This window comes from Heloderma suspectum, chromosome 13 (assembly GCF_057233095.1).
Source record: "Heloderma suspectum isolate Gila_16-S chromosome 13, 16-S_ref, whole genome shotgun sequence".
Lineage (NCBI taxonomy): Eukaryota > Metazoa > Chordata > Lepidosauria > Squamata > Helodermatidae > Heloderma > Heloderma suspectum.
In genome coordinates, this window is record NC_139470.1 from 25,649,317 (window position 1) to 25,667,950 (window position 18,634).

At 50.6% G+C, this 18,634-nt stretch overlaps 1 protein-coding gene across 1 annotated transcript in view; it reads left to right on the forward strand.

The window, feature by feature from the left end:
- Positions 1-14,873: 14,873 nt before the first annotated feature.
- The window catches only part of CASTOR1 (cytosolic arginine sensor for mTORC1 subunit 1), a 50,882-nt gene continuing 47,121 nt past the window's right edge, over positions 14,874-18,634 (forward strand). The window contains exon 1 of the mRNA XM_084819330.1: positions 14,874-15,076. Coding sequence (XP_084675456.1) covers positions 14,964-15,076 — 113 coding nt within the window. The 5' untranslated portion in view covers positions 14,874-14,963. The remainder of the gene's footprint in view (positions 15,077-18,634) is intronic.

Genomic DNA, 18,634 nt, shown 5'->3' on the forward strand with positions numbered 1-18,634 from the left:
CTTGCCTACCCCCTGCTTTTAAAGCCATCCAAATTGGTGGCCATCACTCGGTCTTGTGGTAGCGAATTCCATAGTTAACTATGCGCTGTGTGAAGAAGGATTTCCTGCGATCTTTCCCTGAGGCTGTTCAGAAGCTCTTTGCTTGGAGATACCTGCCTAACAGCAGTTGATAGCCCTCTCCTCCCCTGTATTAATTACATGCATACCCTGCCTTTCTTCCAAGGAGCTCCGTGGCAGAGTGCCTGCTTTGCAGATGGAAGGCCCCAGGTGTGACCAGGTAGGGCTAGGAAAGAATCCTGTCCTGAACCCTCGAAGAGCTGCCGCCAGTCAGTGTAGACGATACTGGTCTCGATGGACCAAGGGTCTGATTTGGTATAAGGCGCCGTGTGCATGGTTCTCTCCCCCCGGCCCCCCTCCATTTTAACCTCACAGCAACCATGTGAAGTAGGTTAGGCTGACAGATCATGATCACACAGTGGTTCCTCGCTGGGCAGGGATTTCAGCCTGGGTTTTTCCTCAGCCCCCGTCCAACATTTTAACTCAAACGTCCTCAACCTGGCACCCTCCAGATGTGTTGGACCACAACTCCTATCATCCTGAATCAACAACAGCATCAGGTGGGGGTGGGGGGTGTTGTAGTCCAGCAATCTGGAGGGCACCAGATTGGGGACGGTCGCTTTACCTATGACATCACACTGGCTCTCCCTGAAGTTTTAAGGGCACAGTCCTATGCATGTTTAGACAGAAAAAAAGTCCTACGACTCCCAGCACGCCCCCACCAGCCTTGCTGGGAGCTGTAGGACTTCTATCTGTCTAAACATGAATAGGATTGCACCCTTAATTATTCAAAACCCTCTTGTGGCATACTATGGGCAGTCTTAATTTTTCTTCTTCTTCCCTCCTCTTTCCAAAATGCTGGAACCTCTGAGCATGTCCAGAGCACCTTTTCTGTTTGATGGGAGAGAACGACAGGGAATGCTGGCAGTTATAGGACTTATTTCTGTCTAAACATGCATAGGATTGCACCCTAAGGGTGCAATCCTATGTATGTTTAGACAGAAAAAGTCCTACAGTTCCCAGCATGCCCCAGCCACCATGCCTGGCAGGAGGCATGCTGGGAGTTGTAGGACTTTTTTCTGTCTAAACATACATAGGATTGCACCCTTAGTGGATCACAAGCTGAATATGAGCCAGCAGTGTGATGCGGCAGCTAAAAAAGTTAATGCAATGTTGGGCTGCATTAACAGAAGTTACAGGAAGTAATAATTCTGCTCTGTGTTAATGAGGCTGTATTTGGAGTACTGCATCCAGTTCTGTTGGAATGCGTCCAGAGAAGAGCAATCGGGATGGTGACGGGTCTGGAAACCAAGTCCTATGAGGAACAGTTGAAAGAGTTGGATATGATTAATCTGGAGAACAGAAGATTAAGGGGAGACATGGCAGCAGGCTTCAAATGTCTGAAAGGCTGTCATGCAGACGATGGAGCAGACTTGTTCTCTGTTGTTCCAGAGGGAGGGCTAGAATCAATGGGTGGAAATGGCAGGGAAGGAGATTTCGCCTAAATATTAGGAAAAATACCTTAACGCTGAGAGCTATTCAGTAGTGGAACTGATTGCCTCGGGAGGTGATGGCTTCTCCTTTGCTGGAGGTATTTTAGCAAAGGCTGGATGGCCATCTGTCAAGGATGCTGTAGCTGCACCCTGAAATGCGGAGCCTGCATTGTGCAAGGGGTTGGACTAGATGATCTCGGAGGTCCCTTCCAATTTTCAGATTCTATGATTTGGGCTGCTATTTCTGGGATTGCCAAGTTCTTCTCTGCTAGCAGGCTACTGTGCCCATGAGAGCTGTATCATGGGCAGAAATTCAACATGAATGACTTTTCCTGATGGAGATGGAGCAATGGTAAAAACTTCCATCGACTGAATTTTCTCCTGTCATCATGCACCAGCTAAAAGCACAGGAGAGCTTTTTCTTTCTTTTGTTTTTGAAGTTGGCAACCCTACCTACAAACAGACAGATGTGTATGTCAGGATTCCACAGGGCTCCAGAAAAGTACATCATGCCAGCCTTTGAAGAATCGTATTGTTCTTTGTTTTTGTTTTTTTAAGTTCCTGCTAGTGCCCAGAGACGTGTTTGAAACTGCAAGTGTAATACCTAGTAAACCTCAGAAGCCAAAAGGTTGGCTGATCAGGGTGAAGTGCGGCTAATCTAATCAGCCTGCTGCAAGAAGTGGACATGAAATTGTAAACATGGTGAACATGAAATGGTAAACAGGGCTGAATAATGATTCTGCAAATGAACATCATTTTACAAACTTCTTATGAAAAATAAGAAAAATGCACTTACACTCTCAGTTGTTTGCATCAGAGGCTGCAGGTTTTAGCTGTTCTTGCACAGAACATTCAGCCTGACTTCATGCTTACGTAGAAGTAAGTCCTACTGTGTTCAGTGGGGCTTACTCCCAGGTAAGTGTGCGTAAGATGACAGCCTTCAATTTTTATTTTTATAGCACAAAAAAGTAGATCGATGAAGAGACATAAAAAGTGTATAGAAAGGAAATGCAATAATGCATATAGGACCAGCACAGATCGTCAGTAAAATCAAGTTCCCTTGTTATACAGCAGTAGTGCGACACACCTAGGAATTACAGATTCTCGCTAGCACTGCGAGCCAGGATAGAGCCGGGGTGGTGCATCTGGGAAACCTCAGTCCCAGGGAACAAATCCAGACCTCCTGGAGTCCCAATCCAGCCCTCTGAGGTTCCCCAGATGCCCATGCTCTCCCCCCTAACTACTCATCATGTATTTATTTATTATTGCCTTTATATCCCACCATTTTTCCTCTTGCAAGGAAACCCAAGGTACATGGTCCTCCCCCTCCTTCATTTTTATCCTCACAACAACCCTGTGAGGTAGGTTATGATCTGGTATTCTTGGCTTTTGTGCAGTTCCCCCCCGCCGCCCCATTCTGAAAGGTTGAAATGCCTCTCCTAAGGCTTAGTTACTGGCAAGAGAGCTTCGGCTATTGGGCTGTATATAAATGAAATAAATAAATAAATAAAATAAAATAAATAAGAAGAGCTTGAAGCTACAATATGCTTGCGGGGTGTGTGTGTGTGTTTCTCAGCCCTTCTGCCTTTGACCCCACCCTCCACTGGAATGTGGCCCCTGAGAGCAGCTCTGAAATTGAATTCAAGTTCAACGCTTGGGCTGAAAGAGGTTCCCTACCCCCAGGACAGAGCATTGCACTTGCCCTGGGTTCAAATTCCCGCAGAGCCTTCAATCTCACTGCTTAGCCATGGAGCAGTCGCCCTCCCGCAACCAAGTGCACCGCATAGGTTTGTTATGAGGATCAGGTGAGGTAACGCCACTCAGAGCTTCTTTTGGGAAGCAAATACGACACATGTATAAATAAACACGGACCATCTGGAAACACGCAGCCAATGTTGCCAACAAGTTAGTGATTAAGGCGAATCAAGTGAGGAGATAAGATTATAAAAGGCAAGGTTGCACAACCACCAGAGACCACGTGCTTCTCTCCATGCCGCCATCGTCATTGTCATCATTATTATTAATGTACAAACGTTTATTTCTGTATTCTGATTTGAATGGTTGTTCATATGCCCAGTAATGGATGCTGTTTCATTTGGGGGGGGCAGGGCGGGGGGCAGAGAGAGATTTCAATATTTTATGAATCAATGAAAAAGGTGCCTTTAAAAAAAATAAGTAAGTATTTTTGAAATAACTACTTCCAAACTAGCACACAAAACTAGTACAAAATTTCAGCAGAGGTTTGGAGGTGATGTGAGAATGTGGCGTTTTTGCCTTTGCCAGGCCCCACTTTTGGTGATGGCACAAAACTTGGGATGTGTGGCACATAACTAACACAAGTCTTTGGTGCAGGTTTGGAGGTGATACGATGATTTTTGTTTTTGTGTGTGTTAACCACGAACCCCCATTTGATGTGTCAGGACACAGTTGTGGATGGTGGCACAGAACTTGGGGTTTGTGGCACAAACCCCCACAAAACTGGCACAAAACTTTAGCATAGGTTTGGAGGAGATACTAGTTTGGGGGGTTCGTAGTTAACAGAGCTGGTCTGACTGGTCCTTCTGTGGCTAATGGAATGTCAGCAAATAGCAGAACATCAGTGGGCCTTCTCAGTGGTGGCACCCACCCTTTAGAACCCACGTGTGGTTCAAGAGGCAAAAACGGTGGCAAATTTTAAATGTTTCTTGAAAACATCTTCGTTTGCATAGGCTTTTCCTGAGCTGTGAGAGACTCTGTTACTGCCCTGATTTGTTGTTACAATGATGTAATGTTTTTAAGACAGCGAGAAGTCCTACAATTCCCTATGCTGGCTGGGGGATGCTGGGAATTGTAGGACTTTTTGCTGTCTAAACATGCATAAGATGGTGCCCTAAATGTACTTAACTGTATTTATTTATTTATTTTAATCTTATTTCTGTATGGTTATATTGTATTTTAAAGCATAACACTTAGGGATTTTCAGATATTAAGCAGTATTTATTTATTTAGTTAGATTTCTATTCTGCTTTTCCTCCAAAGAGCCCAAGACAGCATATATAATTACCCTTCTCTCCCTTTTATCCTCATGACAACCCTGTGAGGTATGTCAGGCTGAGAGGCAGTGACTAGTCCAGTCAGTGAGCTTCATGTCCAAGTGGGGACTAGAACCCAGGTCTCCCAGTCATAAGAAGATAAGAAGAGCCCTGCTGTATCTTGGCAAGGGTGCATCTAGTCCAGCATTCTGTTCACAGTGGCCAGCCAGCTGCCTGTGGGAAGCCTGCAAGCAGGACATGAGTGCAACAACACCCTCATATCCATGTTCCCCAGCAATCGGTGTACAGAGGCTCACTGCCTCTGGTACTGGAGGTAGCATTAGCCATCAGGACTAGTAGCTATTGATAGCCTTCTCCTCCAGGAATTTGTCCAATCCTCTTTTAAAGCCATCCAAATTGGTGTCCATCTTGTGATGGATGAGTTTCATAGTTTAACTATGCGCTGTGTGAAGAAGCTTTTCCTTTTATCCCAGGCTAACCACTACACCATACTAAAGGTAAAAAAGGTGTCCCCAACCAGTCGTGTCCGACTCTAGGGTGCGGTGCTCATCCCCGTTTCTAAGCCGAAGAGCCAGCGCTGTCCGAAGACGCTTCCGTGGTCATGTGGCCGGCATGACTGAACACCGAGGTGCACGGAACACTGTCGCCTTTCCCGCCGAGGCGGTACCTATTTATCTACTTGCAATGTCTTGCTTTCAAACTGCTAGGTTGGCAGGAGCTGGGACTGAAGACGGGAGCTCACTCCGTCACGCGGCACTCGGGTCTCGAACTGCTGTCCTGCCGACCTTCCGGCACCATACTTTATAAAACTACTATAAATCATCATCATCCATCCTTCCCCAACCTGATTCCCTCCAGATATGTGGGATTACAGCTCCCAACTTTCCCAACCAGCATGGCCATTGCTAGCTGGGAATGTTGGACATTGAACTCCAACACATCTGGAGGGCACCAGATTGGGGAAGGCTGGTATAATCCAACCGCTACACCTTTGTTGCCAGGATATCCACTGATGATTGAAGGACAACAGTGGTCATTGCCTCTTGAGTTAATGGTACTGGCGTTTCTTTGGTTTAGATACAGCATAGTCGATAACCTGGTTTTACTGGTAATATAACTTTAGTTAGATAGTAGCTACTTCTTAATGTGATTGCACAATGCCTGCCTTTGTAACTGCCTGGTCACAGCTGCCTGTAACTTTCCACAAAATTTGGCCATGGGGCTGAACTTTTCCATTGTTAGGCTTTATAGAGAGAGGTGTCTATTTTCTCTAGCAGTAATGCTGTTAGGGTAGGACTTTGGGGCACAGGTCTGGGGCCCTGCTCAGCTGAATGGGCAGGAGGGTCGCCAAAGGCAAGCAGCAGGACTTGTTCACCACATTTGGAAGTAAGGGAAGTCGTACATATTACTACAGCCTTCCCCAACCTGGTTCCCTCCAGTTGTGTTGTATGACAACTCCCATAATCTCCAGCCAGCCTCTAGGTAGGTTTTATGGGAGTTTTTGTCAACACATCTGGAGGGCACCAGGTTGAGGAAGGTTGCATTACCAACTAAAGAGCCCCAGCCCCTCTCTCATGAGACCATTAGGTAAGGATGTATAGATTTTGTAAAATTTGTTCCGTCTTCTTTTTGCAGATTGCCATGTGCCTTTTGTTTTGTCATCCGCTCATTGGCAGATCCAGATTTTTTCAATTTCCCTGAATTTGTGCAAATACGCATTTGTGGAAATGTGCGAATTCCCCAAAGTGCACCCCCACAATGCACAAATCCTCTCCAAATGCACATTTTTATGCTTTAGCCTATGGGGGAAATACACATTTTCGACCAGTGTTTTTTTATTTTACATATTTTTCTACAACTAAATTTGCATAAAATTCTGGAAAGTAAAAAAAAATTGGCCTCCAAGTCCATGGAATCCGTGTGTCTTGGGAAAAGCTGGTCTGCTGTGGTATTCATTGTCGGATTCATAGAAATCTGAACTCGCTTGATGGTGGATTTCTCCGACATCCCTTCCAGTGAGTCCAGGGTCTAAAATCACCTAGATGCACCACTATTTTTCATACTAACTGGAGCTGTTTAATTCTGGAGTTACAAGGAGTGTGTGAAAAGAAGTCGGTAAGCGACTGCAGGCCTCCGTTGTCAATCCATGTACCTAGAAATGGTCTCAAAGAACCTGAATTAGTTGGAACAATGGCTGTCTTCTACTTCACCATTTCTTTCTCCATTTGCAACAGAAACATCTGACGATTCTTTATTTTATTTATTTCTGAAACGTACACTCCAGGCGTCAATGGCTAATCAGCATTCTCAGGGCAGCTTCCTAACGGGAACAAGAGAGGGAGAGACACACACACAAATATGACAATATTTATGTGGCTGGTTCACAATGTATGAGGATTGTAACATACAAAACATATTTTCTTTAGCAGATTGCTTGATCTTGCTACCTCTTGTGACTTAAGGGTAGGCCTGGTTGGGCATCTGCCGAGGGCTCACATTTCAGCAGGGGCCCACTGACAAGAGCCCCCCGGAGTTGCTCCTCCCTTTCCCCGTCGCAACCTGCCCATTCACTGGCCTCTCGCTCCGGCTCAGGCAGCGGTGGTGGCGAGGAGGAGGAGCAGGAGATGCCGCGGCCCGCTTGCTCCCTGGCTCTCCGCCTGCCAAGCGAGCCAATGGGAGCAAGGAGGAGGATGACGAGGAGGAAGAGGAGGAAGGCAGCTGTGACCATGGTGGTGAGAAGGAAGACTCACTGGGGAAGGGGGCCCATGGAGGGTGTCTTGGCCAAGGGCCTTCAGAAATGCAGAGCTGACACTGACTTAAGACTCGGATGTGTGAATTGGATAAAGGATTGGGCCCCAATCCAGCCAAAGTTGGGGGGGGGGGCTGAGGCTATCTGATGCATAGTTAGCCATGAAGCTCATTGGGTGTCCCTGGAAAAGTCACCATGTCTCAGCCTGACAGGGTTGTTGTGAGAATAAAATGGGGAGGGGGCAGATCCACCCGCTCACCACCCTGAGCTCCTTGGAGGATAGAAATGCAATAATTAAAAAAAAGCCATGTATTACTTGTAGTGACAGCAGAAGATTGATCAGCTCCTCTTCTCCTTGCAGTGGTTTTCCCCTACAGATTGCACCTTCCATGCTTGCACTGTGAACTAGCCCAGGGTGTGACACCTCTTGAGCTTACTCCTGAGTAAGGAAGACTCATGGCTCTGTCTGCCCTGCTTCTTACTTCAGGTGTATTGCTACACAGAGTTTGCTCCATGTAATCTTCTGCTTAGGCTTCTACTTCTTTTTTTCTGACCATGTGCCCTTTTCTGGCTTTTTTGCTGCATGACAGGCAGAAATACAACAGGTGGATTCCCCCTGCAATCTCTTCGCTGAGAGAAGCAGCACCTGCTGAATTTCTCCCTGTCGATGAAGCTGCTGAGAAGGTCAAAACCTATAAGTGCTCAGCTATGGCAAAGTTATTGAGCAGAAGCATAATCTATCCAGTAATGCAGTAAGGGATTTAGTGGTAGTGGTTCAGTGTCTGACAGCGATTTATTTATTTATTTATTGCATTTATATCCCGCCTTTTTTCCTCTTGCAAGGAACCCAAGGCGGCTTACATTATCCTCCTCCTCTCTAATTTATCCTCACAACAACAACCCTGTGAGGTAGGTTGGGCTGAGAGTCTGTGACTGGCCCAAAGTCACCCAGTGAGCTTCCATGGCTGAGTGGAGACTAGAACCCGGATCTCCTGGCTCCCAGTCCAACACTCTAGCCACTACACCACAGATTGGCTGAGTTGCTGTGACATCACAGAAAACAAGGGCTGTCTTTAGCTGTCATTGACTAAGCTGCTTTTATCCTAGAGCAGGGTTAAGCAGCCTGGTGCCCTCCAGATGTTTGGGCCTACAACTCCCATCAGCCCTAGCCAGCACAGGCAATAGCTAAAGATGATGGGAGTTGTAGGCCACCCCCCCACCCCCAAAAGGTGGAGGGCCACAACTTGCCCACCCATCTCCTAGAGAGAAGCAGGGCATCTAGAAGGGCTTAGGAAAGGAAGTATAGAAGGAGAGAGGGCCTTGGAAAAGAGGACGCAGGGGTTTGAGAGGGTCTTCGGTTGTTCTTCAACAGGGATGAGCAACTTATGTGCCTCCAGATGTTTTGGCCTACATATCCCATCATCCATTGCCATTGGCTGTGCTGGCTACGGCTGATGGAAGTTGTAGGCCAAAAAAATCTGGAGGGCCATGAGTTCCCCACCCCTGCTCTAGGAAGAACAGCTTAGACAATGACAGCTAGAGACCGTTCTGGCTGCTTTTCTGTGACATCACAGCAGCTCAGCCAATCACTGCCAGAAACTGCCCACATGCATAAAGGCTAATCCAGAAATATTTCCATGTAGTAAGAAACGGGTGGTGGGGGGCAGGGTTAAACCAAATGGTGAGAACATTGTCAGGACCCTCCAGCCTTGGATAAACAGGCCTTGTAAACATGATATACTGAAGGGCTTACAGGCAAAAGATAAAGGAAAGAGGCAGTATGGAGTCATGTTTCCAAGAGGCTCTGTGGTTAACGGCTTCGGTGGCAGGATCCGGAAGGAGGCAGTTAACAGGGGACGGAGGAACAGGACAAAAAAAGAAAGACATGTTTTACGTGCCGCCCCACTGTGTGTGTAATGTTGGGGCAGGAGCATTAATTAGCTCTTGGCATTTTTGGATTCACGCCGGAACTGGACTCTGCTTTCTTTCATGTTCCTGATGCTTCTGTGTCAAAGGCTGGAAAAGCAATAGTCTTGGGAGTGAATAACTTGAGGACAGTCAGAGGGAGAGGGAAATATCCGATGTGCCTTGAGGACCCTGGAATATGAGACATCAGGAAGAGACGCTGTCCTCCAGGTTTCGGAGGGCCCTTGGGCAAGCCACCCTCCAGTGGGTCCCTCCCTCTGTGAGCCTCCCTTCTCACCGCCATTGTCACCAGCTGCCCTGCTCCGCTTCCTCCTCACTGCTCCCACTTGCTTGCTTGGCAGGCGGAGAGCCAGGGGGCAAGCAGGCCACGGCATTTCCTGCTCCTCCTCACCACCATCGTTGTCCAGGCCAGGGCAAGAGGCTGATGAACAAGCAGGCTGCAATAGCGAAGAGGAGGAGGAAGTCCAGCGGGCTCTTGTCAGTGGGCCCCTGCTGAAATGTGGGCTCTCGGCAAGGGCCCAACCATGCCTGCCCTTGACGCTGGCCCTGGGAAGACAGCATGCCTCTCTCTGGCTCCTGTTCCCAAGCCTGACATGCCGTCTGATGGCCTTTCGTGCTTGTCTGCATCCAGCACCTTACATACACAGGTATATTGCTTCGGTAGCTGGAGGTTCGACGTAGCCATTACCCTTGCGGCATTCCCTTCCCCGAGAACTCCACTCTGCCCCTCTTGTGCAGCCTTTAAGTCACGGGGCGGCGGGGGGACGGGGACCTCAGGCCTGTGAGCTAAATTTGGCCCACTTGGGGCCCCAATCCAGCCCACTGTGCTTCCCCGCCTTCCCTTCAGCCAACAATCGTTTTGCGGTTTCCTGATTTTTATAATTTTTTCCTCCATTCTAAAAGGTTGAAATCCCTTTCCTAAGGCTTGGGTTGATACCTCTCCTGCTGGCAGTAAGAGCTTTAAGCTACAATATGCTGGGTTTTTTAAAATATATTTTTGGCCCCATCCCTTTTGCTTTAGCCCCACCCACCACTGGAATGCAGCCCCCCCCCGCCCCGCTTCTTAGAAATTGAATTTGGTCCTCAGGCTAAAAGAAGTTCCCCACCCTTACTCTAAGCGGACCCTAAAGTTTCTTTTACTTGCGTCAAACCTTTTAATGATTTTATTGCATTCCTATATATGGCTTTATCTGATTTTGGTTTTATTATCTGTTATTTGTACAGTTGTTTCATTTGGGGGGGGGATGTAAGCCACTTTGCGAGGGCTTGCTCTAAAAGGCAGGCTAGAAATAAAACAATACATAAAATAAAATAAAGATAAACCACGATTGCCTCGCATCACAAGCTTACACACGTCTAGGTAGAAGTAAGTCCCATTGTTTTCAGTGGTGATGTGCCATCAGCGTGCAAGGTGCTTTCATCCAGAGCAATTCTAGGCAGGCCTACTTAGACACAAGTCCCATTGAGTTCAATGGGGCTTACTTCCAGATAAGTGGGTATAAGGTTGCAATCTTAAGATAGAATGGAGGTGTTCTGCAGATGAAATTACAAGGCAATCCTACACCCAGAAAAAAAGGCCGCTCTGTGTTCAGCATAGGCTTGCAGCCATTTAGACTGTCCCTGCCTGCAGGCTTACAATCTAAGAAGACACAAAATGCAAAGAGGGGGGGAAGAAGAACAGTTGAGATTTCCCCATAGCATTTCACAAGAGGCTTTGGAATAACTAAGAGTGCAATCCTATGCTTATTCAGACAGAAAAAAAGTCCTACAACTCCCAGCGTGCCCCAGCGAGCTATGCTGGCTGGGCCATGTTGGGAGATGTAAGGCTTTTTTCTGTCTACACGGGCACAGGATTGCACCATTTATTTCAAAAGCTGTTTTTTGCTAGAAGAAGGGAAAGGCATTCTGCACATTCGGGGTGGGTGGGGGGAGACTTTGTCCTTAGCGTCTTTTCTTTTTTAAAGAACAACTTGCTTCATTCAGAGAGAAAAAGCGCTCTGCACGCGCTCAGAGGTGCCAGAACGTTGGAAATCCAAACGCTGCTCACAGCAGCAGCAACCCCTTTTTGACATTTGGAGGGAGGTGGGCGCGGGGGCTTTCAGGGCGGGCTGCTGGCGCCCCGGCACATTTCTTTTCAGAAGGGGAAGGTGCTCTGCACGCGCTCAGAGGTGCCAGCATCTTGGAAATCCAAACGGTGTTAGCAGCAGCAGCAACCTTTTTCGACATGTGGAGGGAGGTGGGCGCGGGGGCTTTCAGGGCGGGATGCTGGCGCCCCGGCACCTCTCTTTTCAGAAGGGGAAGGTGCTCTGCACGCGCTCAGAGGTGCCAGCATTTTGGAAATCCAAACGGTGTTAGCAGCAGCAGCAGCAGCAACCCTTTTCGACATGTGGAGGGAGGTGAGCGCGGGGGCTTTCAGGGCGGGATGCTGGTGCCCCGGCACCTCTCTTTTCAGAAGGGGAAGGTGCTCTGCAGGCGCTCAGAGGTGCCAGCATCTTGGAAATCCAAACGGTGTTAGCAGCAGCAGCAGCAGCAACCCTTTTCGACATGTGGAGGGAGGTGGGCGCGGGGGCTTTCAGGGCGGGCTGCTGGCGCCCCGGCACATTTCTTTTCAGAAGGGGAAGGTGCTCTGCACGCGCTCAGAGGTTCCAGCATCTTGGAAATCCAAACGGTGTTAGCAGCAGCAGCAGCAGCAACCCTTTTTGACATGTGGAGGGAGGTGGGCGCGGGGGCTTTCAGGGCGGGCTGCTGGCGCCCCGGCACATTTCTTTTCAGAAGGGGAAGGTGCTCTGCACGCGCTCAGAGGTGCCAGCATCTTGGAAATCCAAACGGTGTTAGCAGCAGCAGCAGCAGCAACCTTTTTCGACATGTGGAGGGAGGTGGGCGCGGGGGCTTTCAGGGCGGGATGCTGGCGCCCCGGCACCTCTCTTTTCAGAAGGGGAAGGTGCTCTGCACGCGCTCAGAGGTGCCAGCATTTTGGAAATCCAAACGGTGTTAGCAGCAGCAGCAGCAGCAACCCTGTTCGACATGTGGAGGGAGGTGAGCGCGGGGGCTTTCAGGGCGGGCTGCTGGCGCCCCGGCACCTCTCTTTTCAGAAGGGGAAGGTGCTCTGCAGGCGCTCAGAGGTGCCAGCATCTTGGAAATCCAAACGGTGTTAGCAGCAGCAGCAGCAGCAATCCTTTTCGACATGTGGAGGGAGGTGAGCGCGGGGGCTTTCAGGGCGGGATGCTGGTGCCCCGGCACCTCTCTTTTCAGAAGGGGAAGGTGCTCTGCACGCGCTCAGAGGTGCCAGCATCTTGGAAATCCAAACGGTGTTAGCAGCAGCAGCAGCAGCAACCCTTTTCGATATGTGGAGGGAGGTGGGCGCGGGGGCTTTCAGGGCGGGCTGCTGGCGCCCCGGCACATTTCTTTTCAGAAGGGGAAGGTGCTCTGCACGCGCTCAGAGGTGCCAGCATCTTGGAAATCCAAACGGTGTTAGCAGCAGCAGCAGCAGCAACCCTTTTCGACATGTGGAGGGAGGTGGGCGCGGGGGCTTTCAGGGCGGGCTGCTGGCGCCCCGGCACATTTCTTTTCAGAAGGGGAAGGTGCTCTGCACGCGCTCAGAGGTGCCAGCATCTTGGAAATCCAAACGGTGTTAGCAGCAGCAGCAGCAGCAACCCTTTTCGACATGTGGAGGGAGGTGGGCGCGGGGGCTTTCAGGGCGGGCTGCTGGCGCCCCGGCACATTTCTTTTCAGAAGGGGAAGGTGCTCTGCACGCGCTCAGAGGTGCCAGCATCTTGGAAATCCAAACGGTGTTAGCAGCAGCAGCAGCAGCAACCCTTTTCGACATGTGGAGGGAGGTGGGCGCGGGGGCTTTCAGGGCGGGCTGCTGGCGCCCCGGCACATTTCTTTTCAGAAGGGGAAGGTGCTCTGCACGCGCTCAGAGGTGCCAGCATCTTGGAAATCCAAACGGTGTTAGCAGCAGCAGCAGCAGCAACCCTTTTCGACATGTGGAGGGAGGTGGGCGCGGGGGCTTTCAGGGCGGGCTGCTGGCGCCCCGGCACATTTCTTTTCAGGAGGGGAAGGTGCTCTGCACGCGCTCAGAGGTGCCAGCATCTTGGAAATCCAAACGGTGTCAGCAGCAGCAGCAGCAACCCTGTTCGACATGTGGAGGGAGGTGGGCGCGGGGGCTTTCAGGGCGGGATGCTGGCGCCCCGGCACCTCTCTTTTCAGAAGGGGAAGGTGCTCTGCAGGCGCTCAGAGGTGCCAGCATCTTGGAAATCCAAACGGTGTTAGCAGCAGCAGCAGCAGCAATCCTTTTCGACATGTGGAGGGAGGTGAGCGCGGGGGCTTTCAGGGCGGGATGCTGGCGCCCCGGCACCTCTCTTTTCAGAAGGGGAAGGTGCTCTGCACGCGCTCAGAGGTGCCAGCATCTTGGAAATCCAAACGGTGTTAGCAGCAGCAGCAGCAGCAATCCTTTTCGACATGTGGAGGGAGGTGAGCGCGGGGGCTTTCAGGGCGGGATGCTGGCGCCCCGGCACCTCTCTTTTCAGAAGGGGAAGGTGCTCTGCACGCGCTCAGAGGTGCCAGCATCTTGGAAATCCAAACGGTGTTAGCAGCAGCAGCAGCAGCAATCCTTTTCGACATGTGGAGGGAGGTGAGCGCGGGGGCTTTCAGGGCGGGCTGCTGGCGCCCCGGCACCTCTCTTTTCAGAAGGGGAAGGTGCTCTGCACGCGCTCAGAGGTGCCAGCATCTTGGAAATCCAAACGGTGTTAGCAGCAGCAGCAGCAGCAATCCTTTTCGACATGTGGAGGGAGGTGGGCGCGGGGGCTTTCAGGGCGGGATGCTGGCGCCCCGGCACCTCTCTTTTCAGAAGGGGAAGGTGCTCTGCACGCGCTCAGAGGTGCCAGCATCTTGGAAATCCAAACGGTGTTAGCAGCAGCAGCAGCAGCAATCCTTTTCGACATGTGGAGGGAGGTGAGCGCGGGGGCTTTCAGGGCGGGATGCTGGTGCCCCGGCACCTCTCTTTTCAGAAGGGGAAGGTGCTCTGCACGCGCTCAGAGGTGCCAGCATCTTGGAAATCCAAACGGTGTTAGCAGCAGCAGCAGCAGCAACCCTTTTCGATATGTGGAGGGAGGTGGGCGCGGGGGCTTTCAGGGCGGGCTGCTGGCGCCCCGGCACATTTCTTTTCAGAAGGGGAAGGTGCTCTGCACGCGCTCAGAGGTGCCAGCATCTTGGAAATCCAAACGGTGTTAGCAGCAGCAGCAGCAGCAACCCTTTTCGACATGTGGAGGGAGGTGAGCGCGGGGGCTTTCAGGGCGGGATGCTGGCGCCCCGGCACTTCTCTTTTCAGAAGGGGAAGGTGCTCTGCACGCGCTCAGAGGTGCCAGCATCTTGGAAATCCAAACGGTGTTAGCAGCAGCAGCAGCAGCAACCCTGTTCGACATGTGGAGGGAGGTGAGCGCGGGGGCTTTCAGGGCGGGATGCTGGCGCCCCGGCACCTCTCTTTTCAGAAGGGGGACCCCCGACCCGCCTCCCTTCGCCTTCCCCAGAGGAGGAGGACGCGGCGGCGGGGACCCCGGCGGGCAGCCGGTGGGCGGACCCCGGGCCCGGCGGGTCCCCGCCCCGTGGGCCGGCCCGGGCCTGGCGGAGGAGGCGGCGCCGCGGCCCCGGCCTCCCCTATAGCCGAGCGCCGGGCTGGGCGCCGGCCTTGCTCGGTGCGCCGGCGAGATGGACCTGCGGATCCTGGAGCACCGCGTGCGGGTGCTGAGCCTCGCCCGCGGCGGCCTCTGGCTCTACACGCACCCGCTGCTCAAGATGCTGCTCCTGCCCCAGCGCAGCAGGTGCCCGGGGGTGGTGGGGGTGGATTGGGCCGCAGACACGCGTGTCTGCGCGTCCACACGTGCGCCGCGGGACTTGTGCAGGGCGGCCCCCTCCCCCACAGCGTGCGACTGTGTGCGGGCTAGAGCCCGCGTGGGGTGTTGTTGCCGTGGCTGCAGGAGTGGGCGCCGTTGTGTGTACGTGTGTGTACACGTGTACCGGGGGGCAGTAGGGGGGTCACGGAGATGGAGTTGGCCAGACCTCATCTGGGGTGCGGGTGTGTGCTGTAGCTGCAGCATTGGGCCCCGCTGTGTTTGCACGAGTGTATACACGTGGATCGGGGGGGGGGGAAGGGAGTGTGTGGACCAGACTTCTTTTGGGGGTGGGGGCAGTGAAGTTGCTGCAGAATTGAGCCCCGTTATGGCGGCGTGGGTGCGTATGCATGTGCCAACGGATAATTGGGGGCAGGGTGGGGGGGGCAAGAAGGCGCATGGGCATGTATACCAATTTAGGGGTGCCCCGCTTGGGGTGGTTGGTGGCGCAGGAAGAGGTACTGTCGGAGCGTGTGAACAACTAGGGAGCGGGGAGGTGATTCTCTGTGTATTCGGGGGTGCAGGATCGGCCCTGGTTCGTGCGGGGTGCAGTAGGGTATGAAGCAGAGGCGCTGGAGGCTTGCTGTGATGGGGGAGAATGACTGGCAGGAGGGGGTCTCGGGGTATGTTATTGCTTAGCATCTTTCCACGGGGCAGGTACTCCCCTGAAACTTAACGGGCCCCACCTGGCTCCCCCAACCCCCGCCAAATGTGGTGCCCCACTTGGCAGCCTCGGTGTAAAAGAGGGGGTGGTGAGTGGGGCGGGGGTGTCGTCAAGGTTCTTGCACCCCCCCAACTTGAAAGTGGTCCTTAAAGACATGTAATTGCTGGCCAGGGCCTTTGTAAGTTCTGGCTTCACACACTTCAAGTCAAGGTGGTAAAAACAGCAGTAAGAAATACTGCAACCCCCCGCCCCGCCCCGCCCCGCAAAGCAGGGGCGTTGCTAGATAGGGCCTAATCTTTCCATTGGTATCAATTGACCTCCCTCCCCCCAATTTAATTGCCATGAGGAGGGGGGATTTGGGGGGGGCACCAGGGAATGGGAGGTTAGCCCTGCCCTCCCCAGTTGTGATCCCTTTGAAACCCACCTCCCCTTCCCAGCTAGTTGAGGGAAAACCTCTCATTGGCATCAGTAGAAAGGGTTTTGTTTCTTGAGTTAATTGCCATGGGGGGGATGAAGGGGGGCTTTGCAGCAAGCAGGAAGGGCATTAACCCTTCCCTCTTGCAATCTCCCTTTAAAATTGCCCCTTGTGTGGCAATTAAGGTGTCTGGGGGCAGCAGCGGGGTGGGGGGAACCCTTCCATTGAAACAGATATAAGGTTGATGGGCCCAGACTTCGTAAAGTCCTTGTGCCTCAATATTGAAAATGGATGTGGATTTCAAATAAACACACCCCCCCCCGCCCCCAGGCTGGGAGAACGAACAAGCATCCTTTTTTCCACTCATCAGCCTCCCTTCTTGAGAGTCCGAGCAAACAATTTTCCTTTATTGGGTTGGCCCCTATTGTTGGCAGTCCGTCTGTTTTTAAGACTTTTGATCTGGGCTCTGTCCAATTTCTGGACTTCAACATATGCAGGGTTTTGCATGGAATCTGATATTGGATAGAAAACCCCGGTTCCTGCATCGCCGGTGTCCTTCATTTTTAAACGTTAAATGTTAAAGCAAATTGCAAGCCATTCTTCTGCTCACCCTCCCATTGCATCCAGCTCTTAACCTTCCCCCAACCCAGTCCAAACTGGAGCAGGAAATATATTTGAAATCCGTGGGTACTAGAATGAAATGTTACGGAGCTCATGTTGAAATTTGTCATCGGTAGCCCTTGCGAAGGGATTGGGTGGCGGCAGAAGAATAAACAAATCTTAGGAGCTTCCAATTTTAAATTGCAGGTCCCTGGACAACCAAGTGAGACTTTAAAAAAGGAAGAAAGAAAGTCTGGTGGTTATGCAGATTCTGCTAAGATTGTCAGAATTAGTTTCTGACTTATTTGTGACACCTGTGCATAAACTTGCATTGCTTTGTGCATGGAGTTTCCTTGGTGCAAAGTTTCAGTGCAGTTTTATTTATTTATTATATTTCTATACCGCCCAAGAGCTGAAGCTCTCTGGCTAGTTTACAACAAAATAAAACATAATATAAAGCTTCTAAAAGTTTAAATATACAGTATAAAACCAGAAGCTGGTTTAAAAGGGTATTAATGGGTATGGTTCTAGCAGGCAGATTTTTTTTGGCCATTCCTAATTTTTAAACATTTCTTATAATAACGCCGTATTACAATTTAAGATTCTGTTAAATCTCGAGTCTAGACTCTAGAGTTAACGCCACACTGATGCAAACCATATTTTAAAAACTCTTATTTTGCTAGAACAATGCATGCCTGTTTCGTGAGCTGCTTTTGGTTTGCTTCTATTAAGAAGTGGATCCCCTTGCAGCAATAATAAACCAGGCGCCTGCAGCCAAAGAATTCAGATCAATGCGAAATTCAGCCCCACCCCATGTCTTTGGGGCTCTTTTTGGCCTATTGGGTTTGGCAGGTCAAAACGCTGCAAAGATGGCAGATGCTACAATTGGCAGAATACCCCTGTCACAGCCACAATTGGCCCCTGGCCCTCGAAATCTTCACTGCTTTCCCACTTCGCCTTCCTAACAGTCACTCATGGTCTGATTTACTTTCCAGTTTTGCTCATGCTCTATTTTCTCCATGGCTCCTCCTTTTTTCAACTCCCATGTCTCCACCACCATTGTTTCCATGAATTCCTGCTTTGGGGGCATGGTGCTAATTTGTCCTATGTCCTACTTTGTCCTATGTCCTTTAGGGCATAATCCTATGCATGATTAGGCATAAAAAAGTCCTACAACTCCCAGCATCCGACTCCAACCACATAGCATACCTCTTAAGCACTGTGATCATTCTTCATAGCTCCCTCTCCAATTAGCTTCCCTTTTGACTCGGTTTCCTCTTCCTTTCCTCTTCCTGCTCCTCAAATTTCTATACCGCTTTTCTTTGAAAAAACTAAATAAATCTCACACTGGTTCACAAGATAAAACCAAGATAAAATACCATAAAACCCACCAATAAAACAGTAATAGAACTATCAGATTCATTAAAATAACCAGGTAGCCTACAATGCTAGAAGTCCGGAAATACCAGGGCAAAGAAACATGTCCTATATTTTTGGCAGAAACACTTCACAGTAGGAGAGGTCATTCCATGTGATGGGTGCCACAACAGAGAAGGCCCTACTCCGCACCATGGCCAAACAAACCTCAATAGACCACGGGATGGTGAGGAAGGCCTCCGAACATAGAGGCCAGGGTGGCCTATACTGGAGAAAGCTGGGAGAAACTGCAAACAGCAAGGATTTTTCTGATTATTAGGAGCTTTTTTTCTTCTGGATAATTTTGTACCATCCAAAGAGAGAACGTTTTTGCTTTTCTCAATTTTTTAAATGTTTACTGTATTCTTTTATTGCCGTTGTTAAAAAAAAGAAA